General features: G+C 26.6%; 1 protein-coding gene across 2 annotated transcripts in view; it reads right to left on the bottom strand.

The window, feature by feature from the left end:
- The window catches only part of LOC100202453 (uncharacterized), a 52,472-nt gene that overhangs the window by 14,803 nt on the left and 14,306 nt on the right, over nt 1-23,363 (bottom strand). For both annotated transcript variants that reach the window (XM_065805341.1, XM_065805340.1), the window contains 6 exons: nt 13,215-13,343; nt 4,476-4,546; nt 4,284-4,382; nt 4,070-4,143; nt 3,812-3,972; nt 2,538-2,624 (listed from right to left, as the gene is read on the bottom strand). In XM_065805341.1, the coding sequence (XP_065661413.1) occupies nt 2,538-2,624; nt 3,812-3,972; nt 4,070-4,143; nt 4,284-4,382; nt 4,476-4,546; nt 13,215-13,343 (621 nt within the window). The remainder of the gene's footprint in view (nt 1-2,537; nt 2,625-3,811; nt 3,973-4,069; nt 4,144-4,283; nt 4,383-4,475; nt 4,547-13,214; nt 13,344-23,363) is intronic.

The raw sequence follows: 23,363 nt of genomic DNA on the forward strand, positions 1-23,363 counted from the left end.
CATGCAAAATGACAATCTTCTATAATGAATAAACTACCACACTACTTATAAATAATGCTTCTACAAAGCAAATCTTCATACATGACTTCTGATGAAAATCAAACAAATTTTTTTTTCAACTTCAAACTTAGTATGGGAAAATGCAAACAGGTACATCTTATATTCTTGTTATACGATATTTTCATATTTGTTGAATTTAATTAAAATGGCAGCGTATAAACTTTTTGTTTTAAATATATTTTGATGTTATTATATATTTACAATATTTTGCTGACCTATAGCGGTCAGCACTTACCAACCTACCGGTTTACACCTGATGATGCTGACCGCTATAGGTCAGCGAAATATTGTAAATATATAATAATATCAAAAAATATATAAAACAAAAAGTTTATACGCTCCCATCTTAATTAAATTCAACAAACAGATACATATATATTGATCAAAACATTACTAAAAACCAATAAAATTTGTTAGCAGATTAATTTATGTTCTCAAATTTATCAATTTCTTCTTCTATTTGTTTTATTTAAATTAGTATTTATTGCTAATATTATTATTTAGTCTAAATAAAAATTTAATTATATTAGCAACTCAACTGAACAACTGTTTGGTTAATGACTCCTACTTGCATTAGCAACTCAACTCTGTTTGGTTAATGATTCTGTAATGTTTTTAGTTCAAGCCGTAGAAAAAATTGTTTACCTTACATCAATACAAACATAATTAATTTATTTCTCTGGTTTGACTTCATCTTTATAATGTCATCTTTACAATTTTTAATATAGCAAATTATTATATTAACTTTATATATTACTTAGCATTATTGTACGTTTTTTGACTGTCTATGCTATTAAGTCAAATTTTTTGAGTTATTTATTCATTTATTTTGAGGATTAAGAAAATTAAAACAAAATTTTTGATTTATTTTAATTTAGTCATTTTTATTGTTTTTAAAAAGATTAAATTAATTTATTTTAATAAGTTTACCAAAATAAAAAAATGCTCAAATTGATATAGGATCTTTTTTTAATAACGATGGACAATAAAGTTATCATATTTTTAAAAGATATAACTCAATCAGTAGTTCAATCATAACAGACTATATATGAATTATCAGTTGCTAGTTTTGGCTGGCAAAAAAGAGGGTTGACACTAAGGCATGCAAATTTTAAACTGAACTAGCTGAATTGCATTGATATCCCAAAAAAACCAAAGTTAAGAATGGTTTTGATGATGATTAGATAAACTTACATAGAAAATTATCATTCCAGAAAAATCAAGCCAAAGTTAGGAAAGATTAGACGACTGCGAATTAGCTGAGATGAAAAAAACAAATAGAAAAAGAAGTGTGAAGTTGTGAAGAAAGGTGTGTAAATCAGTTCTGAGAGCACATGGACAATATCACAATTCAGGAAACATAGAGCTAATGATGAACAATCTCAATTTATGCAAATTTAGGTACACGAAGGAGAGGAGACACTTTGTCATAGAAATTTCATAATGACTTAGATTCAGCATTGTTAGCCCAGTGGGATTCAGCATTGCTAGCCCAGTGGGATTCAGAAATGAGAAGAGTCAATGGATTTATTAAGGAATTAATGTTAATGAAAGAAGTAATGGGACTTAAAGTAAAATAAACGAGAGAAGGATGCCCATTTAAGGAATGTGTAATAAAATTGATAAAATGAAAAAAAGATGAATTGGATAATTGCGTTTGCAGAAGATTGTTTCAGGAATGTGTAGTTGTTAAATACCCGAAAATTAAAATTAAATATCTAAATTGGTATTATCAGAATCAGAAATATTTATTGATCAGAGTGAATAATTTACATCATGTTGAGAACATTACAGATTGTGAAAACATGATTTCACAAAAAACTATATTTCTATATGAGTAATATACTCTATATGAGTAATATACTTCTATATGAGTAATATACTCAAGTGATCAAAGAAATATGCATGAACTTTGCTAACAGATTAGTAAATGGGAGATCTGACTTGTTTTTCACTATGAAAGTAAATCCTGAATGGAAAGAATTTGTGAAAAACCTTGGCAAATATGAAATCACAACCAATAGACCTGATTTAGTTACAAAATTTAAAGTTAATCTCCTCAAAATAGTATACTTTATAAAAAATACTACACAAAATAAAAACATAAAATGCACTGAACAATATATAAAAAAACAAACAAGCTGCACAATTATTGACAAAACTTATGTTACGACAAAGTATTACTTATTTACTTTCTATGAAAAAAAAGTAATTTTAAAATTTTATTTTTTATTATACACTTTTTTAAAACCAGAAAAACAAATTATGACAACAAGATAGATAACAACAAATCATGATAAACAAATCATGATAATCAAGAAAAAAACAACCTTAATAGACAAAATAGAAAAAAAAAATAGTGATAAAAAAAAGAAAAACAAGTTGTTTGTAAAAAGAAAAATTTGAAGAGCATAAAAGACTCCATCTAATCAACAAAAAAGTCTTAATATTTTTGTTTTAATGAAAAGTTTTTTTACCTTTTTACGTTTTTCTATTTCGTTTAGTTCCCATTTTTTAAGGTCTTCTTGGTTGCGTTTGGCCTTTACTCCTCCACATCCCCAAGTCTATATAAAAAACATTTGGAAATCAACAAAATAAAAAAAAATAAAAAAATATCTTTTTTATAAAAAAGATCTTTTTAATGTTATAATAATTCAATCCTAATACAATTAATAAAAAGTTATATAAGTAAACCAAAGTGGTTAGTTAAAGTCACTAACCCTACATCCGTCCTAGCTACTGTGTGTAAAAAAAATATTAATAAATTGAAAGCCAAACAACCTTAATTATAATTAGAAGGCTACAATTTATTTTTTATGGAACTTCATCCTATAACTCAAAACATAAACCTTAGCTGACAACAACACTTTGATCTATGCTATTTTAAAGGGAAAGTTTTTACAAGTCAAATATTTTCAGCTAATCACAAAGATATAGGAGCTTTACATAAAAATTTTTTTAAGTTTTTTCAGATATGATAGAAACTGCTTTTAGTATGTTAGTTAGAATAGAATTCTTAGAACAAAAAAGAGTATTAGGACAGCATAAGTATTAGGAGTACTAAAATGTAATGATATTTTTTCTAGCTATGTCAGTTTTAATAGGAGGATATGTAAATTGGTTTGTTCCAATATACATAGGAGCACCGAATATGGTCTCTTTTTAGTCTAGATTATGCTGGATTTTCATCTATTGCTGGAGCTATTGAAGTTTTTTACATCTAGGCTCAATTATTTGTATTTTAGTAATTTTGATGCTGTTTATTCAGAAGAAAACTTAAATAATTTAGGCAAAACAAATACTTGATTGTGATCATTGACTTGCTCTTTTCTAATCATCAACGTTTAATTAACTTACATTTATAAACTACTCTAATCTAAAAAGCAGTAGTACCTCTAAAAATATTGAGCTCATTCTGTTTTACTGGAGAAAGAGTTTGCGGACACATTGTCTTTTTCTTTTATATTTCACTTTTGTATAAATCAATGGAATAACAAACAGAATGTAATAATAATATACATTATAACTTTGAATTTTATACATTTTATAATTTTTTTTATAACTTTGAATAAAATAGCTATTAAGTCATTCTAGTTTTTAATTTTTAGTTTTTAAATTTAATTTTTAAAATTTTAACAATAAAAATGATTTCAAAAATATATTAAGGCAAATTAAAAAAAGAAACAAAAAAATACAAATACTAGAGCATTTCAAAAGTAATTTAAAAAAAAAGGTAAATAAAACAAGTAACCTCAACACGTGTTAGTACTTCATTAACTGAATTCCTATAATTAAGTTCAGCACATTGAAGGTCTTTATCAATTTTAACTTTTGAATTAGTATCACATCCAATATGTAAACCTGTTGATATACTACGACTATTTTCTTTTAAATAAACCATAGATGAGTTTGCTAAAAGTAAATCAATAAAAAAATATCATAAATTTTAAATTATTATTATAAAGTAATATTTTTATTCACTTTAAAATATTATATAGTGTTTTCCTACTTTCAAGAACTTTTAAATTAGGAGACACTTCAATTAGCTGGCAGTATGGACCACCATATTTATCAGGCCCATCTCTAAACAAATTTTTTAAACGAGAAACAAAAATGTATTGAAATATTATTGATCTATTATTGTATGATTTATTATATATTTGAAGTATTATTTATTTTAATATTTACAAAGTTAATCAAAGGAAGATGATTCAAACGTTTACCTCCAAGGTTCATCAAGTGCCAAAATTAATACAACACCTGACACAAATTTCAAGATGGTAATAGTTGCGCTTTTATAGTTCATTAGTTTACTCTTAAATCTAAAAAAGTAAAAATATATTAGTAAAATGCAAATAAATTAAACAAAACCTGAATTCAAATAAACTAGACTATTTAAGGAATGGCTTTTACACCTGTTCAAACTAAGGCCGTGCTGGTTGCTCTCGTATAAAAGATTCCATGAAAATTTTTCATTTTCTGCATCCTTAAAAAAAGTTATTTGAAATTTAAAATCTATATTTATAACTCCTTTATTAAACAATTTGTTTACTTAATTATAACCATAAAATTATTATTAATTATATATAAATTAATTAAATACATTATGTACAAGTAAATAATATCTATTTAAAAAAATGTTTAATTTTAAGCTTCATATGCAACTTACAATTATAATTAACATATACTTTATATTTTAAAAATGTCAAGAATAACCTTGCAGATAGCTGAAAAACATGAAAATAACAAAAGGTCTCAAAATCTAGTCCACTTTGAGAAATCAAAATCAACAAGATCTCACATACCCATAGTTTTTGAGCCACTTGATAATTTGAATAAAATGCCAAAAGTTTATTCTGTTATGGTCAGTTTATTTGCTTATCAAATTTAGAGAAGTCAGTTTATTCGAGATGTAAAAGAGTTGGCACAGAATTATCTGATTTATGGTTAAAGCTTAATTTACCAAAAATAAATGAAAGGTCTATAACAAAAAAAGTGGAAATTCTCATTAACAAATATCATTCAGTTAAAAAATCTAAACAATGTCTTGAAGAAAAGTGGGATTATTTATTTGATATAACTAAAGTAAATGGTAACTGGCTTAGCAATGAAGACAAAGCATTTTATTTTTTACAAGTGGATACTAATGGTCAAGTTGGTTATTGTACATCAAAAACTATTAAAGTACATCCACCTAAGTCTGGCAGGAAGAGACCTAGCATACCTGAAACAGATACAGTAGAGGTCAGTGACAAAAATGAAGAAAGCAATGAACAAAATGATGAACAAGATTCTAATTATATTCCTCCAGACAAAAAAGTCAAGAGAAAATATAAGAACACTACTGTGGCTGTTAACTTAGTTAAGAAGTCAAAACTAAGTATTAAGAAATCAGCAGAAATTTGCAAAAATTTATCTGAATGTGGTGTCAATATACAAGCCCCATCTAAATCTGGGGTTTATAGAGTTACAATATCAGCAGCTCAAAAAATGGAAAAGCACATGATAAGTATTTTAAAAAAGAGAATTGGATGTTGCATTTTGACAGTTAAAGAATGTCAGAGAAGGAGTATCAAGTCTTGGTTTTAAAAAATGCAGAAAAGGAGGTGAAACTAGCCATTTAAAACTAGATGATGGGAAAGCTATTAGTATTTACATAAATTTATATAAATTTTAACTATGAAGTAGTATTAAAATTATAATATCTGATACTACAAGTGTGAATACTGGGAGTAGAAATGGAGTTGTAAATCAACTGCAAAGAGAATTTGAAAGAAAAATCTTGAACCATTTCAATTTATTAGTTGTCAGCATCATGCATTGGACACAATTTTGAAACATATTATGAATGAAACTCTTAATGAAGGAGTGCCAAAATCGCCAGAATTACATTACAAATTTATTGAAAATAAATGATTGGATTTGCCACTTCATTGCATCAACTTGGTCTGATATATGGTTTTCTGACATGCAATACTCAGAACATGATTTTAAAAATTTAGAACAAGCAATAAGTTCAAATTCAGCCATGAAGACCTTAAAAAGATTTTGGTCACAGGAGCCCAGCAGAATACAAGGAATTCAGAGATCCAATATTTGTGCTAAAAGAGTCATAAAAGTTATGCAAGAAATTCATTCCAGAGATATAGATAAAATGAACTACAGATTTATTCTGCAAAACAACTTTTAAATTGTATCTTGTTTAACTGAAAGTTAAGTTAAAGGTGGCTTGATTTTTAAATTGAGTCAAAATTATCTTGATGTCTCAAGGGTAATTATTTTGCTTTTTTCTTATCTTTATCTTCTTTTTTCTTTTACATTCTGATAAACTTTCAACTAATTCATTTCTTGTTGGTGATTACCAGAGATCTAGCACATTTTCTTTTTGCACTTTTTCTCTTTGCCAACCTCTCACCTGCTTTTGGAAATATATTTCTTCTGCTGTCCAATGGTAGGCAGAAGTTTTGGTTTGCTGTTTCTTGCCATTAATAACTTCAGATACAATTGATAGTGATGTGGAGATTGTTTGTGTTTGCCAATTACTTAAATGATAAAACAGGGTCTGTCTAATTGGATACATTAGTAAGACTGACAAAAAACGTTTTTGAGACCAGTTGAAAAATACTGCTGGACAAACTGGCTGATAAGGTAGAGACATTTGCTGGAATTGGCCAATTAGATACATAAGAACTTATAAAACCTACATCACTAAAAACATATGGATCATATGGGAAAATGCCAGTTGCTTTAAAACAATTTTAAATGTTTTGGAAAGTAAAGGCTTTTGCATAAGCTAATCCTAAATTTTCAGAAATGTCCTATATCATCATAGGAGTAATTGGATGTGCCATTAACTATGAGTCACACACTGAAATGTAAAACTTCTTTAATTGCCCATATACTGACCTGTCAAGTGGTTGGAGTTTGTGGCTGCAATGTGGCGGCAATATCAAGAGCACAACATTACTTTCTTTAGCTTTATCCATCTTATCCATTCAATCAATATATGACTTTTGTAGTTGTCCATTATTAAAAGTAATCGAGGATTCTTGCTAGGATATCCATACTCCACAAAATGATCAAACCATTTCAAAATAATTTCTGTATCCATCCACTGGGATTAGCATCACATCTGGTACCTGTTGGTACACCTTTAAGCATATGGCTACAAAAGTGGACATGAGGAAATATTAAAAACAATGGAATAGAATTTTGAAGGGCATTTATACAACCCATCATCAATATCATAAATGCAATCAGCAGAAAACTTAGGGCGTTTCTGCACACTGTCAAGGTTTTTGAAGAAAGTATCTACACTTGTGCGATTAAAACTAGTTGTTTAACTGAGGATGGTAGCTTCTGACATATGAATAGATAATTTTGAACAATTTAAAAATAAATATAACCCATTCAGTTCCAGCTGTTTCACACTTTTTCCAGTTTTTTGGTATTTTAATGTCATTTTTAATTACATATTGATATGCAAGTTCTTTGTTCTTCTAACATTAAGTCAATAATGCATATTAGATGCTTAACAAAGTGCTTGTTAAGCATCTACTATGTTTGATAGTAGTGATAAGCTCCCAGATTCAACAGCCATCACAGCGGCTTTTATTGTATGAGTATCAGGCTTTAACCGATTTGCCACTCGTTTGTTTTTTCTTGGCATCTGAAAAAGTATTACACATATTACTATCTCCATAATTAAAATTTTTTTTTAATTGCATTAACCAAAATCCAGATTAAGACTACTCAAAATAAAATGAAACTTATGAAGAAATTTATATTTACAGTGAATATCTAAAAAAAAAATAATTTAAACTGAATTTAAAATATGCTAAAAAATATTTACAAGTGATGAAAAGTGGTATTTACAAGTGATGAAAGTTGATCAAAAAATAATAAATGCCAAAAATTTCGAATTACTTTTAAAACTATTTTTAGATTTCCCACAAAACAATGGAAGTTCAAGTAATGGATTGTACAACATTTTTACCCACTAACTGTTATTGTATTTTAGTGGGGCTCACAATTTATTTGTTATTCATTAAGGAATAATTCTACAAAAATGTATTAATTTACGATTAATTATACTTATCTCACAAAAATCTTGTTTCAAAACACCACAGATGTTTCATAACATGTTTCAGTTAAGTTACTCTTACTCCAATTATTTTCAAACATAATCTTGGTAAATAGATTTAATATTATTAAATAAATTTAATAATATTAAATTTTAATAATATTAAAAAATAAATTTAATAATATTAGTGTTGCGGCATGTTTTTGAGAACTATTATTGCCTCAAAAGAATTAAGAACTTAATATTTAATGACTTCCTTAAATTTATTTAATAATATTATTAAATCTATTTACTTGCCTCAAGAGAATTGAGAACTTAAGACGTCCTTAAATGCAATTTCACAATATTAAATTTATAATGGAATAAAAGTATCAAGATTATGTTTGATACAAGGCTTTTTCACAATAATAATTTAATATTGTGAAATTTCATTTAAGGAAGTCATTAAACCTTAAGTTCTTAATTTTCTTGCGGCAACAATAGTTCTCAAAAATGTTGTTGCATCGTTAATAAGTTTAATTTACAAAGTTTTTAATGAACCTTATTTTATATCCTTTTGATGTTGCAAAGTATATAAACATATAGTTACTAGCATAATTTATACTACAAGCTTCAGTATTGTATTAAACCACTGAAATGGCTTCCATACCAAAGAAAGTTGGTAAGCCTTGTAAAAGTTTGGGAGATAATGTATCTATTAAAGCAGAAGAGACAGTACTCAGATCAGCAAAAAAAAACGTTTATTAGTTTCAACACATATTTCAGCTATTACTATAAACAAAAGTATTGCAGCTAAAAAAAGTAGATGTTCTTCTTGTTTAAGTTATTGTAATGTTGATTTTTCCTTGGAAAACCTGAAACAGGAAAGACTGTGCTGATTAGATTACCTGTTTGGTAAAAGAATATGAGACACTCAAATATATTCCTAAAAGCAAAAGACAAGAAAAAAAAGTAAAGCAAAAAACTACTTTTTTACATTGAAACAGAACAGTCTGTTTGATATATTACATACAGACACTTACACATTGCTGAAACGATATTGCAGAGGAAGGTCTAAAGCTTATTGGAGACATCAAAGTCAAATGTTTTGATTCAGTAGAGATAGAACAACTTGCTCAAATTGTGGAAAAGCATCAAAAAAGCTTCAAAGGGGCATATTACTCAAAGAAATCAATTGATTTTTTTGAATATACTTTTGAAATAAACAAAAAAATAGCATTTCAGTAATATTATTAATTGCATATTTATCAATATTTTAATAAACCTTTTGTGGGATATCTACAAATAGTTGTAAATTAACAAAATTTTATGCAATTATCTTTTAATGATTAATAATTAAATTGTGTAAACCTCACTAAGTAACAATAATAATTAGTAGAAAAAAATGTTGCGCAACACTTGTGCAATCCATTATTATAACTACCAATGTTTTGTGAGATCTAAAAATCGTCCTCAATTTGAAGTTTTTTGTATTTAGCATTTTTAGATAAATGTTATCACTAGTAAAAAGCCTAATTATTTTTTTAGTAATTAAAACATTTTTGAGTAATTGAATTAAACATTAGTATTTAACTAAAAACTAAAAACATAAAATTACATGCAAACAAAACATAAATATTTAACATTAATGATGTTTTCAAAATCCAAGAAACTTGTTAAATATTTACATATTCACAAATCATTTGACAAAAAAATATTTCTGAAACTCAAAAAACACAATTTGAAGTAATAATTGTAAAATACAGATATAAAAAAAACCTTCACATTAAATTTTCTATATATATATATATATATATATATATATATATATATATATATATATATATATATATATATATATATATATATATATATATATATATATATATATATATATATATATATACATATATATATATATATATATGTGTGTGTGTGTATATATATATATATGTGTGTGTGTATATATATATATATATATATATATATATATGTGTGTGTGTATATATATGTGTGTATATATATATGTGTGCATGTATATATATATATATATATATATATATATATATATATATATATATACACACTATATATATATATATATATATATACAAACATATATATATATAGTTCTATAAATTGTTGCATTTGGGAGTATGGAAGGTAAAAAATGATTCTTTTGCCAACAAATACGCCACTTTTAATTACTTTTGACTTTCGTCCAACATTTCCATATTGTCAGAAAGTTAAAACCATTAAATTAATTACAAATTATTTGTTTTTTTTTAAAAACCACAAAACTTAATTGATCAGAATGTTTTTATAAACATTCTGAATGTTTTTAATAATATAAACAATGTTTTTATTTTTATTTTTTTTAATAAATTGTTTTTATTTTCATTCTTTTTACAAATTTTATTTTAAAAATTTTATGTAATTTATTAGAGGGCGGGAAATGCTTAACAACCAATTTTAAAAACACTTTTCCTATGTTAGTGGAAACATTTTTGCTATATGGGGGGTTGAACCAAATTACATTTCTAGCTCTATTTCGCTTTTTTGTATTCTTTTTTTCAGTGTCAAGTTTTAGTTCAAAATTTTTAAAACCACTTTTTTTTAAGGGCATCTTCAAATATTCATTTAGAGGAATTGAATACATTTTCATAAAAGGAGTTTTGGTTTAGCCTGTTATTGATTGAAATTGGGATTTGTTTTAGAATTTGGGGTGGATGATTTGAGTTAATATTAATATACAATAATTTCTCGTTTGGTTTTTTGAAAGGCTTATATGAACTTTCAGAGAGGTTACATGTGACATCAAGAAAGTTTATAATTTTTAATTTATGTTTATTTCGATTTGAAAGCCAATATTTTAAAATTTTTTTATATCTTTTCTAATTTTATTGAGCTATGGACCAGAATTTTTATGCATTACTATTAAACCATCATCGCAATAAAGGCCTATATCATTTATGTTGATTATTTTACTTAATAAACCTAAAATGTATAGTCCAACAAATTCACAGATCTCTGCTCCATCATAACTACCCATTGTTACATCAAAGCAGTCATGTATGTTTTTCTTTTTTCAAGTTTCCTTATCAAAATAAAGTAAGGTATTTCTGTTTTATTATATGGATTGTTTCTTCAGGAATAACTGTGTGGTTTTTTGCAAATTCAATTGTTTTATCTAAAATAACTGCAGTTATTAAAGGGTAAAAATCATTAATATCAAATTGAATAAATGTACAGTCATTTTTATTTTCGATTATGGAGAATTAATTTATAACATCAGTGGTATTTTTCCATTGTTGCAAATTTAATTTATTTCTAAGAATATTATTAATTTTGACTCATTTAATTTTGCTTACATGTTCAATCTCACTTTTTGAGGGAACCAATAACCTATAACCTACAAAGACCAACACTAAAAGACCATAAACCAAATTTTCAAAACAAACTTCCTTTTAGGTTATTGATTCCCTTAAAAAGTGAGATAAAAGTTAGCTACAGTTGTACAAAAAATATGGAAAGAATTATAAAAGGTCACAATAATGGTTTGTTAAACAAAAAAGAAATCCTGAATGAAAAAACTACAGAAAATTGTAATTGTAAACAAAAAAACAATTGTCTAATGAGTGGAAGTTATTTATCAAAAAATGTGGTATATAAATGTATTATTTCCTCTAAGAATGTACCCGATAAACAATATACTGGTATAACAGAGGGTGAATGGAAAAAATGTTTTGCCAATTATAAGCAATCTTTTAAAAATAAAAAGTATTCAAAAGACACCATGCTGTCAAAATATATATGGGGATTAAAAGATAAAAATATTGATGATTTTATACTGAATTGGTCCATCCTTAAAACAGTGCCTGCATATAACAATATTTCCAAAAAATGTATACTATGCCGACAAGAAAAATTTGTAATAATTACACATGCAAACCAAGAATGTTTATTAAACAAAAAATGAAAATTAATTTCTAAATGCAGGCACAAAAATAAATTTCTCCTAAAAAATCTATAAAAATAAATGAGCTCAAATAATAGTTAAATTATGCCCCCTTTTTAAAAAATATCTTTATAAAAAAGCAGTCATTTCAAAATAATTCTTTTCATAATAGTGTCAGCAAATTCCACACATGTGTGAAAATTTACAGTAGTTAAGACATTTGCGACTTCCTGTAATTTAATTTTTGGTATAAATTGAAGTTTTATTAATTTGATCATTCATTTCTGGTGAGTATTTATTGATAAAACACAGTGAAACAAAATGAGAATGAATTTTTGTTAAGTAATTTTCTACTAATTTATATATATATATATATATATATATATATATATATATATATATATATATATATATATGTGTGTGTTTGTGTGTGTGTGTGTGTGTGTGTGTGTGTGTGTGTGTGTGTGTGTGTGTGTGTGTGTGTGTGTAGGGGAAAACAGAGTGAGATGGGACATGGTAATATCTAAGCAGAAAACTTATATGTATGTTTATATATATAATATATAAATATATATTTATATATTTATAATAATATATACATATGTTTGTATATATGCTTATACATATATGAAATATATACACGAAAAGATGTATGTACATTAAAAAGATAAATGAAAGTAAAACAAATAAATTTGTATAAAAAGCATTATAAAACAAAAAAAACATAAAAAAAAAAGAAGATTTTAGGTTTGCATTTTTGTGGTAATTTGAAAAATGTTTCATTTGCATTAATTTATTGGTTTTGATTTTTAAGTAAAAAAAAGTATAAAAAGTAAAGTAATTTAAAAAGAGATAACAAAAGTTAAGTAATTAAGTAATGTTTGAGTTACCAGGATTTAACTCTGCGTGTGTGGTGTGTGTGCGTTAGTGTTTGTGTGTGTGCGTGTGTGAAATACAATTATATATATTTTTTAATTCATAGAACTTGAAAAGCACAAATAATTCCTTAACATTAAATAATGCCTTAATTTAATACTTAAAAGTAAAAATTATTTTTCAAAATCAAAAGAATACAATAAAAATCCAAAAAATTTCAAAAATACAAAACCAAAAAAATATATATATATATAAAACCTTGTTAATATCATTAAACTTGTTATCCATTCGAATGTAACACGTTGGAAGTCTTGTGCATAAAAAGTATAGTAAAGTTGGTGTTAACATGGTATTTCCTGATTCACATTCTGTTGGTAAAAGTAACATCTAAAACATTTTAAACTTTAATGAAATATTAAATTATTATAATTAAATATTATACTTGTTTTACTTGGACATACATAGCTAACTTAACTACCAACCAGAAACTTAAAAAAGTGCAAATATTTGCATAAAAAAACCAGGCAAAGCTGTCAAACCCAAGTGAAGTAAGAAAAAAAAACTAAAAATAGAGATAATATAAAATAATAATAATAATAATAAGAATACTCTAGTAAAGCAACTTATTAGAGTCATAATGGTATATCAAAATCATCAATAAAAAATGAAAAACTCATACTCCCTAGTAGACACCACAACAAATATTCTAAAAGTCTAAAAATCTAACAAAAAAAAAAAAAAGAAGCAAATAAACTAAAACCTCACTAAGTTTATTTCAACTAAACAAATACAATAACAAATGGTATAAATAAAATTACCTTTAGAAAATGCAAATATATGAAAATTTGGATTAAAAAACTGGAATAAACTGGGACAGCCAATTACCAACTTACAATTCAATAAGAATTAAGCAAAGGCTTAAAAAATTGGTTAGCATCACTTACACCAGTAATGGGTCCTTTCTAACTTTATCATCACCTGAACCATTTTCAAGCAGAATTATTTTACATTTAGAATATCAAAAGAGAGAAAAATTAACTTTTGAGCATTTTCTGTCATAATAAAGTTATTTTCAAGTAAAGTTGTCATAATAAAGTGAAGATTTTTCTGTCATAATAAAGATTTTTCCAAGTAAAGTTGTCATAATAAAGTGACTATTTTTCTGTCATCATAAAGTTTTTCAAGTAAAGTTGTCACTAAAACCTTCATAATAAGAGCTAAAATTTACTGATGTCCTTTATTGTTTTCTACCCAAATGAGGAAAAAATGTTTCAAAAAATTATTTTTAAAATACAAATAATTTGGCATTTTTTGACAACAAATAAGAATAAATGTTTACTTTTAGAAACAAATAAAACAGTGCATTGCAGCAGCAGTAAAGTAACCTGACCACCAATGTCATCTGGAAAAAGTTGTTCTGTTCTACTAACTCTTTTGTTTGTCTTTTGAGTTAAAAAAAATGCTTAAGACTTAAAAAAAATTTAATGGAAAAAGGTTCTTTTGATGAATAGACTTTAAGTGGAACTAGAAGATATATTCTTAATGTACAATGTTCAAACAGATGTCACTATATTCTTGAAATGATCAGAATCCGAAGGAGCAGTTATTTTTATTATTGAATTTGAAGTTAAATGAATTTGGCTTGAATTTGAAAAATTATATCTTTGGTTTTAATGGTGATAATGACAATGTGGATTGAAGAAAATTTCAGCGCTGTTAATGATATCTCTAATATTATTCAGGCCTTGACATTGTAGAATTAGATGTAATGGCACTAGAAAAAAAGAGATTGATAAAATCTGATGAAATTATTAACTTTTCAAAACAAAATCCTAAAGAACAAATGTTGTTAAATTGTCTCTGAAAGAATTAGTGAAAGAAAAAGCTATAATATTGGTTTTTTTTTCGTGTTTTTTTCCTTTTTTCTAAACAACTTCACTTCCAACAAGGCTACTAGAGTTAAAAGTAACTAGAAGAGGAAAGATGAAGCTTATGAAGCAAGATAATGATTAACAGATGATTTAAATGATTGAAAAAATATATGAATCAGGAAAACAAGATGAAAGGAGCGAATTCCAAAGAATTGATGTTCAAGGAAAAAAACTAGAAAAAAAATTTTTTTTTGAGCACTTAAGAATAGCCACAGTAAAAGTATGAGGCTTAATTGAATGATGAGTAACACGAGAATGAATTTTAGTAGACAGTACAAGAGACACTAGCTCTTTAGAGCAGCAGCCATTATAGTATTTATAGAAAAGATAAAGAGAAGCAACATTACAACCATGTGACAATGGTTGAAGGTTGGCTGCGAGGGCAGGTCCAACTATGTACACTATTCCATACAAGAAAGGATTTGAGATATATAGATATAAAGAATAGAATCCAGAGTAAGAAGTGGTGAGAAAGATAAAGAGATGCAAACTTAACAGATGCTAATTTTGCAATTGATTTGATATATGGTTTCCAAGAAAGATTGGAAGTAAGAGTTAATCCTAGAAGACAAAGGGTAGATGACTCATAGAGTAGATTACTGTTCATAAATATAGGAAGATTTAGACTGTTATGATTACAATTAGCTGAAAAATTGAGTTTTATCTAAGTTCAAGTACACCAGCCACTGAGAGCCTCATCCTATAGCAGAAGTGAGATTCTTTTCAAGCTCAAATGCCTCCTCCAAGCAATCAGAGAGTGCTGGCTTCTTATCAAGACAAGAATAAATGGTAGGACCATCAGTAATCAATGCCACCTTAGATGTGAGAATTTCTGGGAGATTGTTAATGTAAATTAAAAAAAGTATAGAGCCATAGATAGAACCTCAAGGAACCCCTGAAGTTACAGGAAATGAAGAATAGTGCTGTCCATAAAAAACAACTTTTATACTAAAATTGGTAAGGAAGGATTCAATAATTTTAAATATGTTAACTGATACACCATAAGAAAAAAGCTTATAGAGAAGACCAGTTTTACTATTCCAGACACTACGATACAGATATTCTGTGTTATATATGATCTCAGATGACTTTAAATCAAATTAATATTTACTATACAACGATACAACATATTGCCAGATAACCTTTTTATTTGCCTGAACAAAAATGAAATTGCTAAAATAGCAAGAGAAGTATATGTACCATTATTTCTACACAAGGATAACCTAAAACTCAACTAAAAGTAAAAGCAGTATCTGAGTCTGAGTTTTAATTTACTATGCAACAGGAAGAACTGAAGGATTAAATAGTAACTTATCACTTAAAGAAATTTTGAACTATACTAAACATTAAATTGCCAAATGCCAAGGTCTTTAGAAAGTATTTAAAATCTTTTCTTATGCTTTCCTCCATCTTCTATAAAAGCAGAAAAAAATCCAACTAGTTTGTTTGTTACTAAGTTACAAACTAGTTTAAATGATGACACTTTTGATAATTTATGTGTAAACTAAGTTCGAGGGTTTCTTGCATAACTTTAAATATAAAACTTTTTTTATTTTTATATTTTAATATTTTTTTATTATTCAAACTTTAAACCATAATTAAATATTTATTTCTATTTATATATATATATATATATATATATATATATATATATATATATATATATATATATATATATATAATATTTCTAAACACTATGAAAAAAAAAATTTGTTTGATAAAATTTCAGAACTATCAAGAGTGAATTTTTCTAATTACTATGGTTGCATCAAAAAGTTAGCAGAGTTTTTTCAAATATATATACTTTGAGTGACTTTTGGAAAATCCGCAACAGTGTAATTAACAAAGGTAAGTCTAACACTCCATCTCTAATTCATGGTATTGATCTTATTACCTCTCCCAAGGATAAGGCATTACTATTCTCAAAGAACTTTTGTTCTAATTTGACTCTTGAATCTAAAGGCCATACTCTTCCTGCTATTCTAGCTAATCAGGTTAACCCATTGTTAGACATTTAACTCACTAAAGCTTCTGTAGCTTAAGTCATATTTTAATTAAACTCTTCTACAGCTTGTGGTCCAGACAACATTCTTGTCGTAGTCTTACAAATGTGTTTTCCAGAACTTTAAATTCTCTCTAAACTATTCAATAAATGCTTGACTTAATCTTGATCTCCAGACTGCTGGAAAATAGCATCTGTGGTTCCAATTTTTAAAAACTCGAGTTAAAATGTACTACAGAGTTTTTTAAAATTGGAACCCCCTTCAACTATTGTCTGATTATTCTTCTCTTTATTATTTGCAAGGTCTTTGAGTCTTTTATCAACAAATGTCTAACTTACCATTTTGAGTAAAATAACTTAATGTCTGAAAATCAATATGGTTTCAATCTTCTCATTTTACAGCTGACTTTTGCAAACTGCTTTGACTGAAAGGTTCTATTGTGCATTAGATGGAGGCTGCAAGGCAAGGGGTAATACTCTTGACATATCTAAAGCTTTCAATAAAGTTTGGCATGTTGGTTTTATCCATAAACTTGCTTCATATGATGGATCTGGGAAAGTCTTTGAGATTATTAAATCATTTCTTTCTGACTTCTTTCTTTATTAAAGTTGTCCTTGAAGTATAATTTTAATAAAGCACTCTTCTTCACTTACAGTAATTTCTGGGTATCTCAAGGTTTTTACCTTGGTCCTGTTTTGTTTCTTATCTACATAAATAATCTTCCTGACAACCTTAAATATAAAAAAGCTCTATTTGCTGACAACTCAATTTTATACTCCTGCCTTGATAAAAAGTCTTCTCATTTCGATCACTTAGAACATGCAGCCGATTTTGAATCTGATCTCACTACTTTGACAGATTGGGGCTTGCAGTGGCTTGTGAACTTTAACTTCAACAAAACTCAGTTATTTATTGCAAACAACTATTGCAATACTGTGGACACTCTTATATTAATAAATGGCAACCCTCTCACTAAGTCCTCTACTTTCCTTTATTTTACTTCTTGGATAATCATTTATTACTGACATTGAAACTCTCATACAATACAATTAATTGCAAAGTTAGCATGTTATGGTTACTTCTCTTTATCGTGCTCCTCATTATCTTACTCCTATTCTTTACCTCTACTAATCTCTTATTTATTTATTATTATAAATATTTACTTTATTATTATTCCTGGATGGAATACCATTAAATTTTTAAAAAGTTTAAAATTTCATCACCGGGAGAAAATTGTTGCGCTTTTGTCATGATAGAGATACTTATGTTATTAATGTGCTCAGGTAACTGGTTCTAATAAGCTGCTTACTTGATTGTCATTTTTTGCTACCCTGTATCGAAATTCATTTGAAAAATGGCGCTTTTTGGTTTTAGTATATTCTTTATTGCTTATCAGGAAAGGTATTGGATTCATTTTAATGATGCAGTCTCTCTCTGTGTGAAAAATCCGTTGTAATTGTACCATCTGTTTCAACTATTATAGACTATAAATTACATTCAGGCTTTTCTTTGATGCTTCCTGAGATTTTGGGCTACAAATGTCCAAGGATGAAGTTGATAAACATGTGGCAAAACTAGCTGAAGAAGTTGAACTATACAACAGAGGGTTACTCACATTACCTTCCTCTTGGTTAGATTAAGACAGAGTGAAGGTCTCACTAGATGTTTTTAAGGAGTTTTTATCACACAAAATGTTTGATTCACAAGGTTATGAAGAACTACGAGAATGAAAAGAATATATCATTTTGGTCACTTTACTTAAAACAGTTTTATGGGCTGTGTCAGAAGGTCTTTGGCTATTTTTTTTCTCTGAGAACCTGACAGTTTTTTTAACATTTGCAATAAAAAAATATTTAAATTCAAATTAACAGTACAAAACTTTGTTTTCTGAAAGCATAAACTCTTCATAATATAGGTTTTTTAATTGATCATTTAGGTCACTATTGATTACAACATTTTTATTAACTTACTTTCTTGTCGGTTTATATATTTTATGGTCCGTGCAAAACAAACACGAGTTCAGTATTAATAAGCGAAATTAATTTAAAAAGTTCAGTATTAATAAGCGAAATTAATAAACCGCTTGCTTTATAAGCGAGAGGTTCCGAGTTCATTCCCACCACGTCCCTGGTAGTACTGTGGTGAGCTTGTTTCTCCGCGAAGCGGCCTTGTTTGTCAAGGTTCGTGTTTCGGAGTTAAAGAGTTGAGAGAGGGTTATAAACACAAGTAACCTCCTCATCTATAATGGCCTTCTCGGCCTTAGGGAGGTGAATTTAAAAAAAAAAAAAAAAAAACTTTAAATAAACAACGCGAAAAAAAACTTTACATAAACAAAAGAAATTGTTAAAAAAATTCTTACAAGAAACTTTAGTTTAGTGTAAACAAAAGAAACTGTTAAAAAATACATTAAAAAAACTTTTTAAAAACAATATTTTTTAAATGGACTGAAAAAGTAAATAAATATATAATATTACTTATTTAAGTAAACTTATATTTATTTATTTACTTATTTAAGTAAATTTACTTAAATAAGTAAATAAATATATAATATATTTATTTACTTATTTAAGTAAATAAATGTATAATATATTTATTTACTTAAAAAGCAACATTTTTGAAATGGACTAAAAAGTAAAAAATAAACTTTTTCTGGAGACCTTAGGTCTTTGCGTATGTACACAACCTGAAATATCCATTAAAGTCAATGACTAAAAATGTTGGGTGCTTAAAGTTTAAAATGGTAAAGATATTTTATGAAGTTATGAAGACCGCTAAAAAAAAATAATTTCCTGCAGCGCCCAGGCCAGCTTGCCCCAGTTGTCTCTGCCTAGGGATGGTCCTGAGTGTAGGATTTGCATATAACATGAAGCCCTCAGATTTAAGGTCAGCATTTAGCAATGCTGACTTAACTTTGTCTGCATTTTAAAACCTAAATTTATTTGCTGTTTCAAATAAATTTAAAACGGCAAAATGAACTTTTATTTTAAATTCTAAATAACATTAAAATAAAAATAGCAAAACAAACGTTTTATTTTAATTCTAAATAAAATAATAAAAAACAGAAAATAGAATGTGTTAATTAAATTCTAAATAAAATTGTTAAAATAAAAATGGCTAAAAAATGTTTTATTTAAATTATAATTATAGTAAAAAGTGAAAACGCAAACATTATAATTAACTTCTGATTAAACTTTAACAAAAGACCAATGGAATTAAAAATGTTTTATTGAAATTCCAAATAAAATAAAAAAAATAAAAATGACAAATAAACGTTTTAATTAAATTTATATTTCAAAAACATAATTCTTTTTTATATTCTTTTTAATTACTTAGCAAGTTAGCAAATGCAAGTAAGTTTACTGTTTATGGTAAAAAACAGTTCTTAAGTTGCCTTTCTGTTTAAAATTAAGAACACTTTAATTAAAAACCAATAAAATAATAGAGGAAACTAATTGAGATTTTTTTATTTTTTAAGAAACCACCAATGCGCATTTTTATAGACCAGAAAAACCTTAAGACAGAAAGAAGAACTTTAAACACCAGAAGCAACTATACATACCAGAAGGTTATTTTAATTCAGATTATTTTAATTTTTTTTTACTTTTATTATTATTTAATTTTATTTGTTTGATTAAATTGTTTTTTCATTTTTGCTTTATCGACTGATTCATTTAGGACTAGCAAGGCTGTACATACATAAACTGAACATGCAGGAAGTGTACATTAGGGCACAGTGAGATTCTTATGTTAAAAAAAAAAAAAAATTAAGTTTAGGAAAAAGTAAAATTTAAGTTTAGGAAAAATTCTTATGTAAATTAAATTTCAAGCTAGGTTTGCTATGGACCACTTTTTGATTAGAAAACGTCTTAATACCCAAATTTTCACATTTAGATATTGAATCAAAAATAAATTTGTATAAAATAAATATAATCCATTTTTATATATTAGACTCTCATAAAGATCGCAGTACAGGATCAATTTTTAAATACAATTTGAATTAGCTCTCCACTATTTAAAATCTTTATAAGATCATAGTCTGTTATTATTTAATTTGTTACTTGTTATTTAATCAAGTTATTCCTAAATTATGTCAAAAGCTAAGACTAGACATTCATCAACTACTAAAATTTCAGAGTTTATTGGACCTGGAAAGGATTTTATTTCTTTATTTAATGTGTTAATTATTTAGTACAGAACAGTTATTGGAAAAAGTATTTCATTGAAAAAACAAAAGAATATATACCAAAGCAAAATATTCTAACAGAGATCTTGCTAGTAATCTAATTTCACTTGTTTTTGCTCAATAGAGAAAAGCAAATGTTAAGTTTCAATAACCATGTATTATTAGGGAAAAATTGCTACATTATCGAATAAAAACTCTTTGCTAAAGTAGAAAAGGATGCATGGGGAAGAACTAAAGTAAAATTAAACAAAGAATTTATATTGAAGTTAGATAAACTTATGGACTTCACCGCATTTCCTCTGACAATACTTCTATGTGAGAATGATTTGTTTATGTGTACTTCCATAAGTTGCAAAAATAAAGCACATAAATTGCACCTCTATTTTTAACTTAAATTGCTAGTTTAGATGACATGACACTAAAATAGCCTGCTGCCGGGGGCTTCAGCACATACATCGACTGACAAATAGTCTGACTCGCAGCAGAGTGCTGCTACATTGTCTGAGGGTTTGACAAAGGCAGCAATCTTTTCTTTCATTATTCTTTGCTTTTTTCATTTTCTAAAAACGCGGTAAAGATAAGCAAAAATAGTGAGTAAATGCTTATCTAAACAAACTATAGAATATATATATATATATATATATATATATATATATATATATATATATATATATATATATATATATATATATATGTATATATTAAATGAATGATCAAATTAACAAATTAATAAAACTTCAATTTATACCAAAAATTAAATTACAGGAAGTTGCAAATATCTTAACTACTGTAAATTTTCACACATTTGTGGAATTTGCTGACACTATTATAAAAAGAATTCTTTAGAAATAGTTACTTATGCTATTTTTTAAAATGTTTTTTTAAAAAGGGTAGTCAATGTAAATATTATTTGAACTCATTTATTTTTATAGTTTTTAAGGAGAAACTTATTTTCGTGCCTACATTTAAAAATTAATTAAGATCTTTTGTTTAATAAGCATTCTTGATTTGCATGTGTAATTATTTCAAAATTTTTCTTGTAGGCATAGTATGCATTTTTTGGAAATATTGTTATATGCAGGCGCTGTTTTAAGGATAGACCAATTTAGTATAAAATCATCAATATTTTTTTCTTTTAATTAATCAATATTTCCAAAAAATGTATACTATGCCTAACGAAAAAAAGTTTCTCCTAAAAAACTATAAAAATAAATTATTTCAAAATTTTCTATGCCTACAAGAAAAATTTGAAATAATTACACATGCAAATCAAGAATGTTTATTAAACAAAAGATCGGAATTAATTTCTAAATGTAGGCACGAAAATAAGTTTCTCCTAAAAAACTATAAAAATAAATGAGTTCAAATAATATTTACATTAACTACCCTTTTTAAAAAAACATTTTAAAAAATAGCAATTTTAAAAATATAAATTGAAGTTTTATTAATTTGATCATTCATTTCTGATGAATCTTTGTAACAAAACAGTAACAAAAGTTGGCTTGCATAAAATTATATATATTATTGTTTTATTGCAGCAAATTATTGGATGACTAGTTAATAAAAATAAACATTAACTAGTTTTATTTTATAGTTTTGAGATTTCACCTGCCACAACTGCAGCAATCGCTGCAAGTAATCTGCAAGATTTAATTGTAGCAGAACTTCACACCCCTAAATCCTTTTACCTTGCTTAATATTCTTCTAAGTTGACAAGAGGAAAAAATTTATGGTAAATGCAAAGAAAATTGATGTTTCAAAACTTCCAAATACATATAATATTGGGGTTTACTTTGATGGAAAAAAAGATTCAACAAGAGCAACCATAAATGATTCAAATGAACAGTTACACCTTATTATTATCAAAGAGCAAAACATTTCACTTAAGAAGCTGACAGTCACTTTAGAAACATAAATTTTAAAACCTGGTGGATGATTCTTGGTCATTTTACCCTGGATGCACCTATTCATCCAGATAAGTCAACTAAAAAGATTGCTGAAGGTTTTTTTAATGCTAAAATAGCATAATCTTACTGAACCATATTTAGTATTTGGAGAAGATACTTTAATTGCCACATGCTGGATAAATGGCGCTATAACGCGTCTTGAAAAACTGTTAGGTCACAAGCGCCACTGTGCCATATGCATGCTTCATTCAAATAAGCTGTTTTTGCATCACCTAATAGAAGGAACTGTGGACCAACATCATGCAGTACTAGATTTGTAGGTCCTGTGGGAAAATTTCTTCCTGATGTTAATATAATGGAGTGTAACCCTCAATTCAAGGCTC

This window comes from Hydra vulgaris, chromosome 09, assembly GCF_038396675.1.
Source record: "Hydra vulgaris chromosome 09, alternate assembly HydraT2T_AEP".
NCBI lineage: Eukaryota > Metazoa > Cnidaria > Hydrozoa > Anthoathecata > Hydridae > Hydra > Hydra vulgaris.